At 56.5% G+C, this 20105-nt stretch overlaps 2 protein-coding genes across 2 annotated transcripts in view; one reads left to right on the top strand and one right to left on the bottom strand.

Annotated features, from left to right (window-relative positions):
- The window catches only part of LOC122541518 (zinc finger protein 574-like), a 13563-nt gene extending 6188 nt beyond the window's left edge, over positions 1–7375 (bottom strand). Inside the window, exon 1 of the mRNA XM_043678344.1 lies at positions 6931–7375. Coding sequence (XP_043534279.1) covers positions 6931–7290 — 360 coding nt within the window. The 5' untranslated portion in view covers positions 7291–7375. The remainder of the gene's footprint in view (positions 1–6930) is intronic.
- A 2048-nt stretch (positions 7376–9423) lies between these two features.
- LOC122541574 (glutamate receptor ionotropic, kainate 5-like) overlaps positions 9424–20105 on the top strand; it is a 31588-nt gene continuing 20906 nt past the window's right edge. Inside the window, exons 1-2 of the mRNA XM_043678406.1 lie at positions 9424–9453; positions 15057–15222. Of these exons, the coding sequence (XP_043534341.1) occupies positions 9424–9453; positions 15057–15222 (196 nt within the window). The remainder of the gene's footprint in view (positions 9454–15056; positions 15223–20105) is intronic.

Here is a 20105-nt window from a genome sequence, read left to right as displayed (position 1 = left end):
CCCCCAGTGCCACAGCCCAGTGTTACACACCACCAGACCCATCCCCCCAGTGCCACAGCCCAGTGTTACACACTACCAGACCTGACCCACCCAGTGTTACACACCGCCTGACCCGTCCTCCGCAGTGCCGCAGCCCAGTGCTATACACTGCCAGACCCGTACCCCCAGTGCCACAGCCCAGTGTTACACACTACCAGACCTGACCCACCCAGTGTTACACACCGCCTGACCCGTCCTCCGCAGTGCCGCAGCCCAGTGCTATACACTGCCAGACCCGTCCCGACAGTGCCACAGCCCAGTGTTACACACTGGCAGACCCGTCCCCGACAGTGCCACAGCCCAGTGCTACACACCACCAGAACCGCTCCCCCAGTGCCACAGCCCAGTGTTACACACTGCCAGACCCGCCCCGCCTCTGTGTTAGACACTGCCTGACCCGTCCCCGACAGTGCCACAGCCCAGTGTTACACACTACCAGACCCGACCCACCCAGTGCCACAGCCCAGTGTTACACACCGCCAGACCCGATCCCCCCCAGTGCCACAGCCCAGTGCTACACATCGTCTGACCCATCCCCGACAGTGCCACAGCCCAGTGTAACACACTACCAGACCCGTCCCCGACAGTGCCACAGCCCAGTGCTACACACTGCCAGACCCGTCCCCCCCGTGCCACAGCCCAGTGCTACACACTGCCTGACCCGTCCCCCGCAGTGCCACAGCCCAGTGTTACACACGATCAGACCCGACCCACCCAGTGTTACACACCGCCAGACCCGTCCCCCCACGTGCCACAGCCCAGTGCTACACACTGCCTGACCCGTCCTCCGCAGTGCCACAGCCCAGTGTTACACACTACCAGACCTGACCCACCCAGTGTTACACACCGCCTGACCCGTCCTCCGCAGTGCCGCAGCCCAGTGCTATACACTGCCAGACCCGTACCCCCAGTGCCACAGCCCAGTGTTACACACCACCAGACCCATCCCCCCAGTGCCACAGCCCAGTGTTACACACCACCAGATCCATCCCCTCAGTGCCACAGCCCAGTGCTACACACTGCCAGACCCGTCCCCCAAGCGCCACATCCCAGTGTTACACACTACCAGACCCGACTCATCCAGTGTTACATACCGCCAGACCCGTCCCCCGCAGTGCCACAGCCCAGCGCTACACACTACCAGACCCATCCCCGACAGTGCCGCAGCCCAGTGTTACAGACTACCAGACCCATCCCCGCCAGTGCCACAGCCCAGTGCTACACATGGCCAGACCCGTCCCCGCCAGTGCCACAGCCGTGTTATACACTGCCAGACGCGTCCCCGACAGTGCCACAGCCCAGTGTGTTACACACTGCCAGACCCACTCCCGCCAGTGCCACAGCCCAGCTTTACACACCGCCAGACCTGTTCCCCCTCGCGCCACAGCCCAGTGTTACACACTGCCAGACCTGCCACCCCACCAGTGTTACACACTGCCAGACCCGTCCCTCGCCAGGTACTACACACTGCCAGACCCGACCCGCCCAGTGCCGCAGCGCAGTGCTACACACAGCCAGACCTGTCCCCCCCCAGTACTACACACTGCCTGACCCATGCCCCCCAGTGCCACAGCCCAGTGTTACACACCGCCAGACCCGTCCCCCGCAGTGCCACAGCCCAGTGTTACACACCGCCAGATCGGTCCCCGACCGTGCCGCAGCCCAGTGCTACACACTGCCAGACCCTTCCCCACCCAGTGCTACACTGCCAAACCCTTCCCCACCCAGTGCTACACTGCCAGACGCGTCTTCCCCCCCCAGTGCCGCAGCCCAGTGCTACACACTGCCAGACCCGTCCCCGCCAATGCCGCAGCCCAGTGCTACACACTGCCAGACCCGTCCCCGACAGTGCCATAGCCCAGTGCTACACACTGCCAGGAGAAAGTGAGGTCTGCAGACGCTGGAGATCAAAGCTGAAACTTTATTGCTGGAACAGCACAGCAGGTCAGGCAGCATCCAGGGAACAGAAGATTCGACGTTTCGGGCACATGCCCTTCTTCAGGAATGAGCAGAGAGTAGACCCTTCCCCACCCAGTGTTACACACTGCCAGACCCTTCCCCACCCAGTGCTACACACTGCCAGACCCTTCCCCACCCAGTGCTACACTGCCAGACCCGTTCCCCCCCAGTGCCGCAGCCAGTGCTACAAACTGCCAGACCCGTCCCTGCCAGTGCTACACACTGTCAGACCCGACCCCCCCGTGCCAGAGCCCAGTGTTACCCACTGCCAGACCCGTCCCTGCCAGTGCCACAGCCCAGTGCTACACACTGCCAGACCCGTCCCTGCCAGTGCCACAGCCCAGTGCTACACACTGCTACACCCACCCCACCCCCCAGTGCTACACACTGCCAGAGCCGTCGTCCCTCAGTGCCACAGCCAGTGCTACACACTGCCAGAGCCGTCGTCCCCCAGTGCCACAGCCAGTGCTACACACTGCCAGACCTGTCCCCCCAGTGCTACACACTGCCAACACTGCCAGACCTGTCCCCCCAGTGCTACACACTGCCAGACCCGAACCCCCGTGCCACAGCCCAGTGCTACACACTGCCAGACCCGTCCCCGACAGTGCCACAGCCCAGTGCTACACACTGCCAGACCCGTCCCCGACAGTGCAACAGCCCAGTGCTACACACTGCCAGACCCGTCCCCGACAGTGCCACAGCCCAGTGCTACACACCGCCAGACCCGTCCCCGACAGTGCCACAGCCCAGTGCTACACACCGCCAGACCCGTCCCCGACAGTGCCACAGCCCAGTGCTACACACCGCCAGACCCGTCCCCGACAGTGCCACAGCCCAGTGCTACACACCGCCAGACCCGTCCCCGACAGTGCCACAGCCCAGTGCTACACACCGCCAGACCCGTCCCCGACAGTGCCACAGCCCAGTGCTACACACCGCCAGACCCGTCCCCGACAGTGCCACAGCCCAGTGCTACACACCGCCAGACCCGTCCCCGACAGTGCCACAGCCCAGTGCTACACACCGCCAGACCCGTCCCCGACAGTGCCACAGCCCAGTGCTACACACCGCCAGACCCGTCCCCGACAGTGCCACAGCCCAGTGCTACACACCGCCAGACCCGTCCCCGACAGTGCCACAGCCCAGTGCTACACACCGCCAGACCCGTCCCCGACAGTGCCACAGCCCAGTGCTACACACCGCCAGACCCGTCCCCGACAGTGCCACAGCCCAGTGCTACACACCGCCAGACCCGTCCCCGACAGTGCCACAGCCCAGTGCTACACACTGCCAGACCCGTCCCCGACAGTGCCACAGCCCAGTGCTACACACCGCCAGACCCGTCCCCGACAGTGCCACAGCCCAGTGCTACACACCGCCAGACCCGTCCCCGACAGTGCCACAGCCCAGTGCTACACACCGCCAGACCCGTCCCCGACAGTGCCACAGCCCAGTGCTACACACCGCCAGACCCGTCCCCGACAGTGCCACAGCCCAGTGCTACACACCGCCAGACCCGTCCCCGACAGTGCCACAGCCCAGTGCTAGCCCAGTGCTACACACTGCCAGTCCCGACCCCCCCAGTGCCATAGCCCAGTGTTACACTGCCAGACCCATCCCTCCCATTGCTGTATCCTAGTGTTACACTGCCAGACCCATCCCCTCCCACTGCTATAGCCCAGTGTTACACTGCCAGACCCATCCCTCCCAGTGCTGTATCCCAGTGTTACACTGCCAGACCCATCCCCTCCCAGTACCATAGCTCAGTGTTACACTGCCAGACCCATCGCCGCCCAGTTCCACAGCCCAGTGTAACACAGCCAGACTCATCCTCTCCCAGTGCTGTATCCCAGTGTTACACTGCCAGACCCATCCCCTCCCAGTTCCACAGCCCAGTGTAACACAGCCAGACCTATCCCCTCCCAGTGCTGTATCCCAGTGTTACACTGCCAGACCCGTCCCCTCCCAGTGCCATAGTCGTGTTACACTGCCAGACCCATCCCCTCCCAGTGCCACAGCCCAGTGTTACACTGCCAGACCCATCTCCTCCCAGTGCCATAGCCCAGTGCTACACTGCCAGACCCATCCCCTCCCAGTGCCACAGCCCAGTGTTACACTCCCAGACCCATCCCCTGCCAGTGCCATAGTCGTGTTACACTGCCAGACCCATCCCCTGCCAGTGCCATAGCTCAGTGTTACACTGCCAGACCCATCCCCTCCCAGTGCCATAGCCCAGTGCTACACTGCCAGACCCATCCCCGCCCAGTGCCATAGCCCAGTGTTACACTGCCAGACCCATCCCCGCCCAGTGCCATAGCCCAGTGTTACCTGCCAGACCCATCCCCTCCCAGTGCCATAGCCCAGTGTTACACTGCCAGACCCATGCCTCCCATTGCTGTATCCCAGTGTTTCACTGCCAGACCCATCCCCTCCCAGTGCCATAGCTCAGTGTTACACTGCCAGACCCATCTCCTCCCAGTGCCATAGCCCAGTGTTACACTGCCAGACCCATCCCCTCCCAGTGCCATAGCTCAGTGTTACACTGCCAGACTCATCCTCTCCCAGTGCTGTATCCGTGTTACACTGCCAGACCCATCCTCTCCCAGTGCCATAGCTCAGTGTTACACTGCCAGACCCATCCCCTCCCAGTGTTGTATCCCAGTGTTACACTGCCAGACCCATCCCCTCCCAGTGCCATAGCTCAGTGTTACACTGCCAGACCCATCCTCTCCCAGTGCCACAGCCCAGTGTTACACTGTCAGATCCCTCCCATCCCAGTGCCACAGCCCAGTGTTACACTGCCAGACCCATCCCCTCCCAGTGCCATAGCCGTGTTACACACTGCCACACCCATCCCCTCCCAGTGCTACAGCCCAGTATTACACTGTCAGACCCATCCTCTCCCAGTGCTGTATCCCAGGCGACAGGCAGGGAGTCGGAGGCTTAACCTCCATAACATTAACTGATACACAGAGAGTATAAAAGGCACAGTGGGAACAACATTCTTCAACGGATTTCAAGACAACTTTTCTTTTAATCAGCACATCAGTCAAGTTTGACGGGGATACAATTCATGATTTAGTCTTAGAAATGAAGTGGGACAAATGTGCAGGCTAGGGAAGACTGATCATGGGAAACTGCTCCATTGTCCAGAGGTGTGCCGGGAGATGCAGGGCTGCAGGGATATGGTCGGGATGCTGTTTGGGATTTAGTGTGGACTTGATGGACCGAATAGCCTGCTTGCACACTGTAGGAATTGTACGAAGTACTTACAGTACTGGTGGGTGAGAGTTGTGCAGTTAATGAAGGACACAGACAGGAGTAAAGAAGAGGGATAACTTCTATGAAGCCGAGAGGGGATCTGACCAAGGTGAACTGGATACAGCCACTTTAAGGAAGGTCAGTGACGATCACCCAAAAGCAAGACTCCACATGTTCAATGGAGACACGTCCCTACAAAGCAAAAAGGCTGGTGCCGTCTAATCTCAAAGCCCTGGTTATCCAGAAGTGCAGAGAAAGCAGGAATAAAAACGCCTACAGCGATAATTGCAACCAAAGATTAGGTTTTGGATTAAAGGGAAATCAGCCAAGAAAGATACAGAAAATAATTGGCTGGTTAATATAAAGTAAAATTCATAAATCTTTTATCGGTATACTATGAGCAAGGGGATGACTAAAGAAAGAGTTGTGCTTGTCAGAGATATATAGGGTAACTTGTGCACAGATACAGATTATTTGGTCAGGGTTTATGAATGAGTACAGTGTCTCTGTTTTCACAAATGAGGAGGATAATGCAGACACTCCACTTCAAGACAGGGAACAACTGAACCCTGGGGTAAAATAAACAGATTGGGATGGGAAGTAGTGGAAGGACTGACCCCTTTTGAAGGTGGATACACCACCAAGATGAATGAATTGTATCCCAGGCACTCAAAGGAAGCCAGCAATAAAGTACAGAATACCAAAACAGATATTGCTGGTGGAACTCAGCACGTCTGCCAGGGAAAGGCTGAGTTCATGCTTCAAGTCTGGTGACTGTTAAAGGAAGGACATCATTAAACTGGAGAGGGTTCAGAAAAGATTTTCCAGGGTGTTGCTGGGAATGGAGGGTTCGAGTTATAGGAGAGGCCGGATAGTCTGTGACTTTGTCCCACTGGAGCAAAGGAGGTTGAGGGGTGACTTACAGAGGCTTATAAAATCATGAGGGGCATGGGTCTGGAGGGATATGGGCCGGGTGCTGGCAGGTGGGACTAGATTGGGTTGGGATATCTGGTCAGCATGGACAGGTTGGACTGAAGGGTCTGTTTCTATGCTATACATCTCCATGACTCTATGACATGGATAAGGTGAGTGACGACAGTCTTTTCCCGAAGGTGGAAAAAATTAAAAACTCAGGTATTTTTTTTTAAGAAAGGCAAGAGGAGGAAGATTTAGAAAGGACACCAGCAGCAAATGTTTTTTTTTTTTAAAACACAATATATGGAATGAATTGCCCGAGGAAGAGGAGGATGTGGGTACAGTTACAACATTTAAAAGACATGTGGATAAGGACATGAATCAGAAAGGTTTGGAGGGATATGGGACAAGTGCAGGCAGGTGAGGGTATTTTAATTTGGGATTACAGTCAGCAAGAACTGGTTGGACCAAAGGACCTGTTTCCGCGCTGCATGACTCAACAGCTCTTCATCAGAAGTGGCAGTAGTGAGGAAAGAGTGGTATTAACACTGAAGGTGGGAGTCAGGGGAGAGACACAAGCAGCATGGTGGCTGGGGAAATGGAGCTGGGGAGCACATACAGGGATTATTCACAGGGGGCCAGGAGACATAAGTAGATGAGTGCTGAGTGTCACAGGGAATAGGCAGGCTTCTAGAGTGGGTTTGAAACGGCAGGTTCTCTCTGCCCACCTTGGGGGGAGTTCCTCCCACCTACCTGCTTGCATTCTGAGCATTCGTAATGATGGCTGTCCTCTGTCAGGCTAAAGCTACCAATCTCCAGCTTGCCGCAAACCAGGCCCTCCTTGGCATGCAGCCCCTGGTGTTGCAGCAACTCATCGGGACTGCTCAGCAGCTGCCCACACTCCAGGCACTGGAATCGGCTCTCGGCACTGCCACCGGGGTGGGCCAGGCCCAGCTCCTTCATCTCAGAGTCAGCTATCTCGGGGCACACATACACATGCAGCCCGACATGGGTTTGCTGGTGCAGCAGCACCTCCTCCAGGGTGTTGTACAGCTGACCACACTCGGAGCACATGTACTGGTGCTCCATCGGTGCACTGCTCTGCGTCTCCATCGTTCTCCCTGTCGCCTCTCTCACCCTCGCAGAGAGGGTGCTACAAGGGCAGCATCACCTGGAAGGGAGAGACACTGTCAGATCAATGGGTTGAGTCACACAGGCTCCCTTTCCTTCCACTCCAACCTCCTCCTGGCTCCCATCTCCTGTCCCCCAGTCTCTCTTTCACCTCTCCTCCCTCTGCCTTGTCCACTCCCTTCTATGCCACAACCTCCCCTCACACATCCCTCACTCTCGTGGTCCCCATACACTCTCTCCCATCACGTCTTTGCACCTCTCCCTCTCTTCAGCACTCCTGCCTCACCCACACTCCCCGAAAGTCACTTGGCAGGGGGAAGTTTGTTTAGATGCATAAACCTTTAAAATGCCAAGAACAGATACAGAAAATAATCAAGAAATCTCATGGAATGCTGGTCCTCAAATCTAGAGGACTGGAGTGTAAGGATTCAGAGGTTATGTTGCTGTTCTGCAAAATGTTGGTTCGACCCTATTTGGAGCACCGGGAGTAGATCTGGGCACTACCCTGAAGGAAGGTTAGGTTAGCATTGGAGGGAGTTTGCGAAGGTTTACACAAATGGTTCAGAGATTCTGGAACGATTGAGCAGAGTCCAGGAATTAGGGCCAGAGATGTTCAGGAGAGATGTTAGGCAGCACTTTGACACACACAGAGTGGGAGATGTTTGGAATCCTAGATCAGCTGTTAATTTTCAACGTGAGACAGATACATTTTTCTTAAGCAAAAGCATTAGGGCATGTGGGCCAGAGGCAGGTAGATAGGGAGTTAAACAACAGATGAGCCAAGATCTCATTGAACGTTGGTATAGGCTCGAGGGGCCAAATGACCCACTCCCACGTTTCTAACTTGTCATCTCTGCTCATAGTCTCTTCCTTACCCCACCTTAGTCTCAAGCTTCTGCCCTCCTTTTCTCTCCCATCTCCCACACCGCCATTTACCCTGTCCATCACCCCATCCCACCAAGCTAATTATCCTTGCATCACCCTCACCCAGTGGTATCTCTGCCAACTCCCTGTTTCCCTGGCCCAATGCTGACTGACTGCGCTCTCCCAACCCTCTCCTTTCCCACTCTTTCAATCCTTCTTATTCCCTGCTCAAGTGTCCCTTCTCTCCACAGTCCTGTCTCAGGACACCCACTCCCTCACTCTTCACCAGCCAATTCCCCAGACCCCTCAGTCCTGCCAACACCGCATTCCCTCAACTTCATCCACTCCCTTGGCCTGTAAAACTAGCTGCTCCCGACCTCTCAATCCCCAATCCCACTCCCTCCTTCTTTCGATCCCCTCTCTCTACTTGGAACCATGGGATTACTCTTACTTCCCCTGTCCATATATTAACAACTCTCTCTCTCGCTACCCCCTGCCATTCTGATAATATTTAAATAAGCTCTCTTTCTAATTACAACTATTTACATTAATGACTCATTATTTCATATTTTTCACACACACTATATTCTATTCACTGTTTTGAATATTAATTTATACTTTTTAATATTCCTCTATTATTTTGCATTAATCAGTCCCTCTATACTATGTCAAATTGCTCTACATTTTACTATGAATTTCTGTCCACACATTTATATCGGTTACTTTTGGAATATACTAAATATACATTCATTATTCTTTCCAGATATTCAATATTACACATTATATATTTTATCCTGCTTATTCCAGATATTCATAATGTTCTTAACATACATGCATTACTCGGCACACAAGAGTAGGTCAGGTTTTGCACCTTCTCTAGTTGGTACATCCACATACTGAATCAGAAAATTGTCTTGTACACACTTAAGAAATTCCTCTCCATCTAAACCTTTAACACTGTGGCAGTCCCAGTCGATGTTTGGAAAGTTAAAACCCCCGACCATAACCACCCTATTATTCTTACAGATAGCTGAGATCTCCTTACAAGTTTGTTTCTCAATTTCCCTCTGACTATTGGGGGGTCTATAATACAATCCCAGTAAGGTGATCATCCCTTTCTTATTTCTCAGTTCCACCCAAATAACTTATTTACAAGATTGCCCAATGAAACAGAATACAGGATAACTTAACCTAGCTGAAACCCCAACAGATTATCCCAACTTAATGATGCTGTGCCCAATCCATACAACAATGCCCACGGACACCCATTGGCACAAAAGGGTAAATCCAACACAGGGTCTGACAGCAGAGAGATGTCAGGGAGAGAGAGCGAGAGAGAGAGAGAGAGCGAGGTGGGGGGATTCAGCATAGACCTGCTCCCTCCCTGGATCTGCTCCTTGGTTCAGCAGTCTCAAACCCCTACCTAACTGCTTTCAGTGACCAAACCCCAAACCACAGCAAAGTGCTGGAAAAACACAGCTGGTCAGGCAGCATCCGAAGAGCAGGAGAATCTACATGAAGGGCTTATGCCCGAAATGTTGATTCTCCTGCTCCTCGGAGGCTGCCTGACCAGCTGTGCTTTTCCAGCGCCACTCTCTCGACTCTGAGCTCCAGCATCTTCACTCTCTCCAAACCGGGGAGCAGCTGAGTTGGGAGACACCACGGATCTCCTGTTCATTGTAAAAAGGGTTCCCGTCTAAACACTTGAAAGCCTGATCCCTGAGGCAGTATCTGTTAGCTAGAATCAAAACTGACCCCAAAACCCCAGACCTTACAGATTTGTTGCTTTTCTGACCCCTCTCTCTCTCTCTCTCTCTCTCTCTCTCTCTCTTGAAAAAAGGGCAAAGGTCACCTCACCTTGCTAAAGGGATAGCATCATCCCAGCCCCTATCTCCGCTATCCAGCCCATTCCCTGAATTTGGGATATCTCCATAAGATTCCTTGTCAGCTTCTTTCCCTCCATAGAGAGCAGTCCCCCCACCTGCGTCTGAACCTCACCCTGTCCCAGAGAGAGATGCTCACCATGTCTCAGAGAGAGCCCCTCACCCTCTCTCCCTCTCTCTCTGGGACAGGGTGCGGGTCTCTCTCTGGGACAGGGTGAGGGTCTCTCTCTGGGACAGGGTGCGGGTCTCTCTCTGGGACAGGGCGACGGTCTCTCTCTCTGGGACAGGGCGAGGGTCTCTCTCTCTGGGAGGGTGCGGGTCTCTCTCTGGGACAGGGCGACGGTCTCTCTCTCTGGGACAGGGCGACGGTCTCTCTCTCTGGGACAGGGCGACGGTCTCTCTCTCTGGGACAGGGCGAGGGTCTCTCTCTGGGACAGGGCGACGGTCTCTCTCTCTGGGACAGGGCGACGGTCTCTCTCTCTGGGACAGGGCGAGGGTCTCTCTCTCTGGTACAGGTTAAGGGTCCCTATGTGGGACATGGTGCGGGTCTCTCTCTCTTTCTGGGACAGGATGAGGTATCTCTCGCTAGGACAAGTGAGGGTCTCTCACTCTCTGGGACAGGGTGCGGGTTTCTCTCTGGTACAGGGTGAGGATCTCTACCTGGGACATGGTGAGGGTCTCTCTCTCTGGGACAGGGTGAGGGTCTCTCTCTGGGACTGGGTGAGGGTCTCTCACTCTCTCTGGGACAGTGTGAGAGTCTCTCTCTTGGACAGAGTGTGGGTCTCTCACTCTCTCTGGGACAGGGTGAGGGTCTTTCTCTGTCTCTGGGACAGGATGAGGGCCCCTCGCTTGTACAGGGTGAGGGTCTCTTTCTGGGACAGGGTGAGTGTCTCTCTCTCTGGGACAGGGTGAGGGCCTCTCACTCTCTGGGACAGGGTGCGGGTTTCTCTCTGGTACAGGGTGAGGATCTCTACCTGGGACATGGTGCGGGTCTCTCTCTCTGGGACAGTGTGAGAGTCTCTCTCTTGGACAGAGTGTGGGTCTCTCACTCTCTCTGGGACAGGGTGAGGGTCTTTCTCTGTCTCTGGGACAGGATGAGGGCCCCTCGCTTGTACAGGGTGAGGGTCTCTTTCTGGGACAGGGTGAGGGTCTCTCTCTCTCTCTCTCTCTGTCTGGGACAGGGTGATGTTCTCTCTCTGGGATAGGGTGAGGGTCTCTCTCTGGGACAGGGTGAGGGTCTCTCTCTCTCTCTGGGATAGGGTGAGGGTCTCTCTCTGGGACAGGGTGAGGGTCTCTCTCTGGGACAGGGTGAGGGTCTCTCTCTCTCTGGGATAGGGTGAGGGTCTCTCTCTGGGACAGGATGAGGGTCTCTTTCCCTCTCTAGGACAGCGTGAAGGTGTCTCTCTCTCTCTCTCTCTGGGACAGGGTGAGGGTCTCTGGGACAAATGGTGCGGGTCTCTCTCTCTCTGGGACAGGGTGAGGGTCTCTCTCTCTCTGTGGGACAGGGTGTGGGTCTCTCTCTCTCTGGGACAGGGTGTGGGTCTCTCTCTCTCTGTGGGACAGGGTGTGGGTCTCTCTCTCTCTGGGACAGGGTGAGGGGCTCTCTCTCTCTGGGAGAGGGTGCGGGTCTCTTTCTGGGAGAGGGTGCGGGTCTCTGTCTGGGGCAGGGCAAGTGTTTGTCTCTGGGACAGGGTGAGGGTCTCTCTCTGTACCAGGGTGCGGGTCCCTCTCTCTCTGGGACAGGGCGAGGGTCTCCCTTGTGAGGGTAGGGTGAGGGTCTCTCTCTGGGACAGGGTGTGGGTCTCTCACTCTGGGACAAATGGTGCGGGTCTCTCTCTCTCTGGGACAGGGTGAGGGTCTCTCTCTGGGACAGGGTGAGGGTCTCTCTCTGTACCAGGGTGCGGGTCCCTCTCTCTCTGGGACAGGGCGAGGGTCTCCCTTGTGAGGACAGGGTGAGGGTCTCTCTCTGGGACAGGGTGTGGGTCTCTCTCTCTGGGACAAATGGTGCGGGTCTCTCTCTCTCTGGGACAGGGTGAGGGTCTCTCTCTGGGACAGGGTGAGGGTCTCTCTCTGGGACTGGATGAGGGTCTCTCTCTTGTACAGGGTGAGGGTCTCTCTCTGTGACAGGGTGAGGGTCTCTCTCTGGGACAGGGTGAGGGTCTCTCTCTCTCTCTCTCTCTGGGATAGGTGCGGCTCTCTTTCTCTGGGACAGGGCCAGGGTCTCTCTCTGGGACAGGTGAGGGTCTTTCTCTGGGACAGAGTGAGGGTCTCTCTCTCTCTCTCTGGGACCGGGTGAGGGTCTCTCTCTGGTACAGGGTGAGGGTCTCTCTCTGTGACAGGGTGAGGGTCTCTCTCTCTGGGACAGGGTGAGGGTCTCTCTCTCTCTCTCTCTCTGGGACAGGTGCGGCTCTCTTTCTCTGGGACAGGGCCAGTGTCTCTCTCTGGGACAGGTGAGGGTCTTTCTCTGGGACAGGGTGAGGGTCTCTCTCTCTCTCTGGGACCGGGTGAGGGTCTCTCTCTTGGACAGGGTGAGGGTCTCTCTCTGTGACAGGGTGAGGTTCTCTCTCTGGGATAGGGTGAGGGTCTCTCTCTCTGTGACAGAGTGAGGTTCTCTCTCTGGGACAGGGTGAGGTTCTCTCGCTAGGACAGGGTGAGGGTCTCTCTCTGGGACAGGTAAGAGTCTCTCTCTCTCTGGGACCGGGTGAGGGTCTCTCTCTGGGACAGGGTGAGGGTCTCTCTCTTGGACAGGGTGAGGGTCTCTCTCTGGGACTGGATGAGGGTCTCTCTCTGGGATAGGGTGAGGGTCTCTCTCTGTGACAGGGTGAGGTTCTCTCGCTAGGACAGGGTTAGGGTCTCTCTCGCTAGGACAGGGTTAGGGTCTCTCTCTGGGACAGGGTGAGGTTCTCTCTCTGGGATAGGGTGAGGTTCTCTCTCTTGGACAGGGTGAGGGTCTCTCTCTGGGACTGGATGAGGGTCTCTCTCTGGGACAGGGTGAGGGTCTCTCTCTGTGACAGGGTGAGGTTCTCTCTCTGGGATAGGGTGAGGTTCTCTCTCTGGGATAGGGTGAGGGTCTCTCTCTGGGATAGGGTGAGGGTCTCTCTCTGTGACAGGGTGAGGTTCTCTCTCTGGGATAGTGAGGGTCTCTCTCTGGGACAGGGTGAGGGTCTCTCTCTGGGACAGGGTGAGGGTCTCTCTCTGGGACAGGGTGAGGGTCTCTCTCTGGGACAGGGTGAGGGTCTCTCTCTGGGACAGGGTGAGGGTCTCTCTCTGGGACAGGGTGAGGGTCTCTCTCTGGGACAGGGTGAGGGTCTCTCTCTGGGACAGGGTGAGGGTCTCTCTCTGGGACAGGGTGAGGGTCTCTCTCTGGGACAGGGTGAGGGTCTCTCTCTCTCTCTGGGACAGGTGCGGCTCTCTTTCTCTGGGACAGGGTGAGGGTGTCTCTCTCTCTCTCTGGGACAGGTGCGGCTCTCTTTCTCTGGGACAGGGTGAGGGTCTCTCACTGGGACAGGGTGAGGGTCTCTCTCTCACACACACTCTCTGGGACAGGGTGAGGGTCTCTCACTGGGACAGGGTGAGGGTCTCTCTCTCTCTCTCTCTGTGACAGGGTGAGGGTCCCTCTCTCTCTTTCTCTGGGACAGGGTGAGGGTGTCTCTCTGGGACAGGGTGAGGGTCTCTCTCTCTCTTTCTCTGGGACAGGGTGAGGGTCTCTCTCTGGGACAGGGTGAGGGTCTCTCTCTCTCTCTGTGGGACAGGGTGAGGGTCTCTCTCTCTGGGACAGGGTGAGGGTCTCTCTCTGGGATAGGGTCCGGGTCTGTCTCTCTCTCTGGGACAGGGTGAGGGTCTCTCTCTCTGGGACAGGGTGAGGGTCTCTCTCTGGGACAGGGTGAGGGTCGCTCTCTGAGACTGGGTGAGGGTCGCGCTCTCTCTGGGACAGGGTGAGGGTCTCTCTCTGGGACAGGGTGAGGGTCTCTCTCTCTCTCTCTCTCTCTCACACACTCTCTGGGACAGGGTGAGGGTCTCTCTCTCTGGGACAGGGTGAGGGTCTCTCTCTGGGACTGGGTGAGGGTCGCTCTCTCTCTGGGACAGGGTGAGGGTCTCTCTCTGGGACTGGGTGAGGGTCTCTCTCTATCTCTCTGGGACTGGGTGAGGGTCTCACTCTCTCTCTCTCTGTGACAGGGTGTGGGTCTCTCTCTCTGGGACAGGGTGAGGGTCTCTCTCTGGGACTGGGTGAGGGTCTCTCTCTCTCTCTGGGACAGGATGAGGGTCTCTCTCTGGGATAGGTGTGGGTCTCTCTCTCTCTCTCTCTCTGGGTCAGGGTGAGGGTCTGTCTCTCTCTCTGGGAGACGGTGAGTGTCTCTCTCTGGGACAGGGTGAGGGTCTCTCTCTCTGGGAGAGGGTGAGGGTCTCTCTATCTGTAGGACAGGGTGAGGGTGTCTCTCTCTCTGTGGGACAGGGTGCAGGTATCTCTCTGGTACAGGGCAAGGTTCTGTCTCTGGGACAAGGTGAGTCTCTCTCTCTCTCTCTCTGGTACTGTGTGAGGGTCTCTCTCTTGGACAGGGTGAGGGTCTCTCTCTCTCTCTGGGACAGGGTGAAAGTCTCTCTCTCTCTCTGGGAGAGGGTGAGGGCCTCTCTCTCTCTGGGACAGGGTGAGGGCCTCTCTCTCTCTGGGTGAGGGTGAGGGTCTCTCTCTCTCTCTGGGACAGGGTGAGGGTCTCTCTCTCTCTCTGGGACAGGGTGAGGGTCTCTCTCTGGGACAGGGTGAGGGTCTCTCTCTCTCTGGGACAGGGTGAGGGTCTCTCTCTGGGACAGGGTGAGGGCCTCTCTCTCTCTCTGGGACAGGTTGAGGGTCTCTCTCTGTATCATCTTTGCTGGCATTGCTCTGGTTGAGAGCATGGGAGGGGCGGGTGGTGGGTGTTGTGTTGGGATCGGACTGTGCGCTGCTCCCCCCATTGTGTTCCCTGTAACCTCGATGTGTTTCCTCTTGTCCCCTCCCTCCCCCAGATTCCCCACATTAAGGTCGGTCCAGAGGAGACCCCGAGACTGCAGTACCTTCGGTTTGCGTCGATCAGCTTGTATCCCAGCAATGATGACATCAGCCTGGCGGTCAGCAGCATTCTGAAGTTCTCCAGCTGCCCATCTACCAGTCTCGTCTGTGCCAAGGCTGAATGTAAGGCGGGTGTGTGTAACCCGTTCACTCACCAGGGCTCCCTGGACGCAGACAGCTGCCCCCTACCCCATTTCCATCTGTGTGGCACCTCCATTTCCTCCTCATCTTCCATCTCTGCACTGTCCTCACCTTCCCTCATCATTCCCAGAGCCACCCCCCCCTCCCCACACTTATCCCACCCCCTCGGTGTTCCTGACTGCACCACGCTGGGTCTGTTACATTCAGGTCCTGCGTGGCGGGGACATTATCTCACTCCCCACGTCGTTTCCCAGGCGCGGAGTCGAAAGGATCAAATGATTGTTCTCAAAGCAATGTCTTCATTTCATCACGTTGTCAAATGGTTCAGCTTTTCCCAACGCATTGGCATTGATCAGCTCAGCTGACCACAGCAGGGCAGGGCATTGTGGGTGTGCGGCGCTATCCGGGGGTCAGTGCTGAGGGAGTGCGCGCTGTCGGAGGGTCAGTGCTAAGGGAGCGGGCACTGAGAGAGGGGTCAGTGCTGAGGGAGTGGGCACTGTCAGAGGGTCAGTGCTGAGGTAGTGGGCGCTGTCAGAGGCTCAGTGCTGAGGTGCTGAGGGAATGGGCACTGTCGGAGGGTCAGTGCTGAGGGAATGGGCACTGTCGGAGGGTCAGTGCTGAGGGAATGGGCACTGTCGGAGGGTCAGTGCTGAGGGAATGGGCACTGTCGGAGGGTCAGTGCTGAGGGAATGGGCACTGTCGGAGGGTCAGTGCTGAGGGAATGGGCACTGTCGGAGGGTCAGTGCTGAGGGAATGGGCACTGTCGGAGGGTCAGTGCTGAGGGAATGGGCACTGTCGGAGGGTCAGTGCTGAGGGAATGGGCACTGTCGGAGGGTCAGTGCTGAGGGAATGGGCACTGTCGGAGGGTCAGTGCTGAGGGAATGGGCACTGTCGGAGGGTCAGTGCTGAGGGAATGGGCACTGTCGGAGGGTCAGTGCTGAGGGAATGGGCACTGTCGGAGGGTCAGTGCTGAGGGAATGGGCACTGTCGGAGGGTCAGTGCTGAGGGAATGGGCACTGTCGGAGGGTCAGTGCTGAGGGAATGGGCACTGTCGGAGGGTCAGTGCTGAGGGAATGGGCACTGTCGGAGGGTCAGTGCTGAGGGAATGGGCACTGTCGGAGGGTCAGTGCTGAGGGAATGGGCACTGTCGGAGGGTCAGTGCTGAGGGAATGGGCACTGTCGGAGGGTCAGTGCTGAGGGAATGGGCACTGTCGGAGGGTCAGTGCTGAGGGAATGGGCACTGTCGGAGGGTCAGTGCTGAGGGAATGGGCACTGTCGGAGGGTCAGTGCTGAGGGAATGGGCACTGTCGGAGGGTCAGTGCTGAGGGAATGGGCACTGTCGGAGGGTCAGTGCTGAGGGAATGGGCACTGTCGGAGGGTCAGTGCTGAGGGAATGGGCACTGTCGGAGGGTCAGTGCTGAGGGAATGGGCACTGTCGGAGGGTCAGTGCTGAGGGAATGGGCACTGTCGGAGGGTCAGTGCTGAGGGAATGGGCACTGTCGGAGGGTCAGTGCTGAGGGAATGGGCACTGTCGGAGGGTCAGTGCTGAGGGAATGGGCACTGTCGGAGGGTCAGTGCTGAGGGAATGGGCACTGTCGGAGGGTCAGTGCTGAGGGAATGGGCACTGTCGGAGGGTCAGTGCTGAGGGAATGGGCACTGTCGGAGGGTCAGTGCTGAGGGAATGGGCACTGTCGGAGGGTCAGTGCTGAGGGAATGGGCACTGTCGGAGGGTCAGTGCTGAGGGAATGGGCACTGTCGGAGGGTCAGTGCTGAGGGAATGGGCACTGTCGGAGGGTCAGTGCTGAGGGAATGGGCACTGTCGGAGGGTCAGTGCTGAGGGAATGGGCACTGTCGGAGGGTCAGTGCTGAGGGAATGGGCACTGTCGGAGGGTCAGTGCTGAGGGAATGGGCACTGTCGGAGGGTCAGTGCTGAGGGAATGGGCACTGTCGGAGGGTCAGTGCTGAGGGAATGGGCACTGTCGGAGGGTCAGTGCTGAGGGAATGGGCACTGTCGGAGGGTCAGTGCTGAGGGAATGGGCACTGTCGGAGGGTCAGTGCTGAGGGAATGGGCACTGTCGGAGGGTCAGTGCTGAGGGAATGGGCACTGTCGGAGGGTCAGTGCTGAGGGAATGGGCACTGTCGGAGGGTCAGTGCTGAGGGAATGGGCACTGTCGGAGGGTCAGTGCTGAGGGAATGGGCACTGTCGGAGGGTCAGTGCTGAGGGAATGGGCACTGTCGGAGGGTCAGTGCTGAGGGAATGGGCACTGTCGGAGGGTCAGTGCTGAGGGAATGGGCACTGTCGGAGGGTCAGTGCTGAGGGAATGGGCACTGTCGGAGGGTCAGTGCTGAGGGAATGGGCACTGTCGGAGGGTCAGTGCTGAGGGAATGGGCACTGTCGGAGGGTCAGTGCTGAGGGAATGGGCACTGTCGGAGGGTCAGTGCTGAGGGAATGGGCACTGTCGGAGGGTCAGTGCTGAGGGAATGGGCACTGTCGGAGGGTCAGTGCTGAGGGAATGGGCACTGTCGGAGGGTCAGTGCTGAGGGAATGGGCACTGTCGGAGGGTCAGTGCTGAGGGAATGGGCACTGTCGGAGGGTCAGTGCTGAGGGAATGGGCACTGTCGGAGGGTCAGTGCTGAGGGAATGGGCACTGTCGGAGGGTCAGTGCTGAGGGAATGGGCACTGTCGGAGGGTCAGTGCTGAGGGAATGGGCACTGTCGGAGGGTCAGTGCTGAGGGAATGGGCACTGTCGGAGGGTCAGTGCTGAGGGAATGGGCACTGTCGGAGGGTCAGTGCTGAGGGAATGGGCACTGTGGGAGGGTCGGTGCTGAGGGAGTGGGCACTGTCTGTTCCCCATGCTGTATATCTCCATGACGTTAATCACTTGGATGTGAACGTTAACGATGGAAAGAGTATGTTTGCCGATGAGCTGGTAGTTGGTGTGTTGTGATCGTGAGGATAGTGGACTCCGACTATAAACAGACATGAATCAACCGATAGACCTGGGGAGAGCTGTGTCCGGTGGGGCTTACTCCTGATTAGTGTGTGTTGATGCAGTTCGGCAGGTCTGATACGGGAAGGATTTACACATTACATGGTTGGATTTTCGTTAGAGCTGAGGGTCACAGGGACCTGGGGCTGCAATAATCTGGATCCCTGAAGGTGTGAAGGAGTCAGGCAGGATGCTTGCCTCTATTAGCCGAGGTGTGGAATACAGGAACCGGGATGTTTAGGTCAGCTTAATCAAACATTGCTGAAGGTCCCTGTTGGAACCGTGCATGTGGTTCCGGTCCCCACACCATCACAAGGACATGGTCGCAGTGCTGAGGCCACAGAGGAGGCTCTCGGTGGAAGGCCTCAGTCACGGGGAGACGTTGGCTTCGTTTCCGTGTAGCAGAGAGGGGGATCTGACTGAGGTACCCAACGTTATGAGACAGGGACAGGGTAGGTGGGAGGTGGTCCCAATCTCCCCCTCCAGGACAGATCTGTCTCCGAGCAGCTGGTATCAGTTTAAGTCAAGTTCGGTACAGGGGAAATACGATGATTAGATTAGATTAGGTTCCCTACAGTGTGGAAACAGGCCATTCGGCCCAACTAGTCCACACCAACCCTCTGAAGGAGTAACCCACCCAGACCTATTTCCCTCTGACTAATGCACCTAACACTACAGGCAATTTCCCACGGTCAATCCACCCTAACCTGCACATCCCTGAACACTGTGGGTAATTTCCCATGACCAATCCACCCTAACCTACACATCCCTGAACACTGTGGGTAATTTTCCATGGCCAATCCCCCTAACCTGCACATCCCTGAACACTGTGGGTAATTTAGCATGGCCAATCCGCCCTAACCTGCACATCCCTGAACACTGTGGGTAATTTCCCATGGCCAATCCACCCTAACCTGCACATCCCTGAACACTGTGGGTAATTCCCCATGGCCAATCCACCCTAACCTGCACATCTTTGGACTGTGGGAGGAAACCAGAGCACCTGGAGGAAACCCATGCAAACACGGGGAGAATGTGCAAACTCCACACAGAGTTTGGCTGGAATTGAACCTGGGACATGGTGCTGTGAGGCTGCAGTGCTCACCACTGAGCCACCGTGCGAGATCTGGGAGTTCTTATACACCAGTCAATGAAGGCAAGCATGCAGGTACAGCAGGTAGTGAAGAAGGCTAATAGCATGCTGGCCTTCATAACAAGAGGGATTGAGTATTGAAGCAAAGAGGTGCTTCTGCAGCTGTACAGGGCCCTGGTGAGACCACACCTGGAGTACTGTGTGCAGTTCTGGTCTCCAAATTTGAGGAAAGACATTCTGGCTATTGAGGGAGTGCAGCATAGGTTCACGAGGTCAATTCCTGGAATGGCGGGATTACCTTACACTGAAAGACTGGAGTGACTGGGCTTGTATACCCTTGAGTTTAGAAGACTGAGAGGGGATCTGATTGAGACATGTAAGATTATTAAATGATTGGACACTCTGGCAGCAGGAAACATGTTTCCCCTGAAGGGTGAGTGCCGAACCAGAGGACACAGCTTAAAAATATGGGGTAGACCATTTAGGACAGAGCTCAGGAGAAACTTCTTCACCCAGAGAGCGGTGGCTGTGTGGAATGCTCTGCCCCAGAGGGCAGTGGAGGCCCACTCACTGGATTCATTTAAGAAGGAGTTGGATAGAGCTCTCAAAGATAGTGGAACCAAGGGTTATGGAAATAAGGCAGGAACAGGAACAGAGCTCAGGAGAAACGTCTTCACCCAGAGAGTGGTGGCTGTGTGGAATGCTCTGTCCCAGAGGGCAGTGGAGGCCCACTCTCTGGATTCATTTAAGAAAGAGTTGGATAGAGCTCTCAAAGATAGTGG

The sequence above is a fragment of the Chiloscyllium plagiosum genome, chromosome 37, assembly GCF_004010195.1.
Source record: "Chiloscyllium plagiosum isolate BGI_BamShark_2017 chromosome 37, ASM401019v2, whole genome shotgun sequence".
NCBI classification, from domain to species: Eukaryota; Metazoa; Chordata; class Chondrichthyes; order Orectolobiformes; family Hemiscylliidae; genus Chiloscyllium; species Chiloscyllium plagiosum.
The sequence above is the reverse complement of the archived record's forward strand: the minus strand, read 5'-3'. Positions and strand labels throughout refer to the sequence as shown.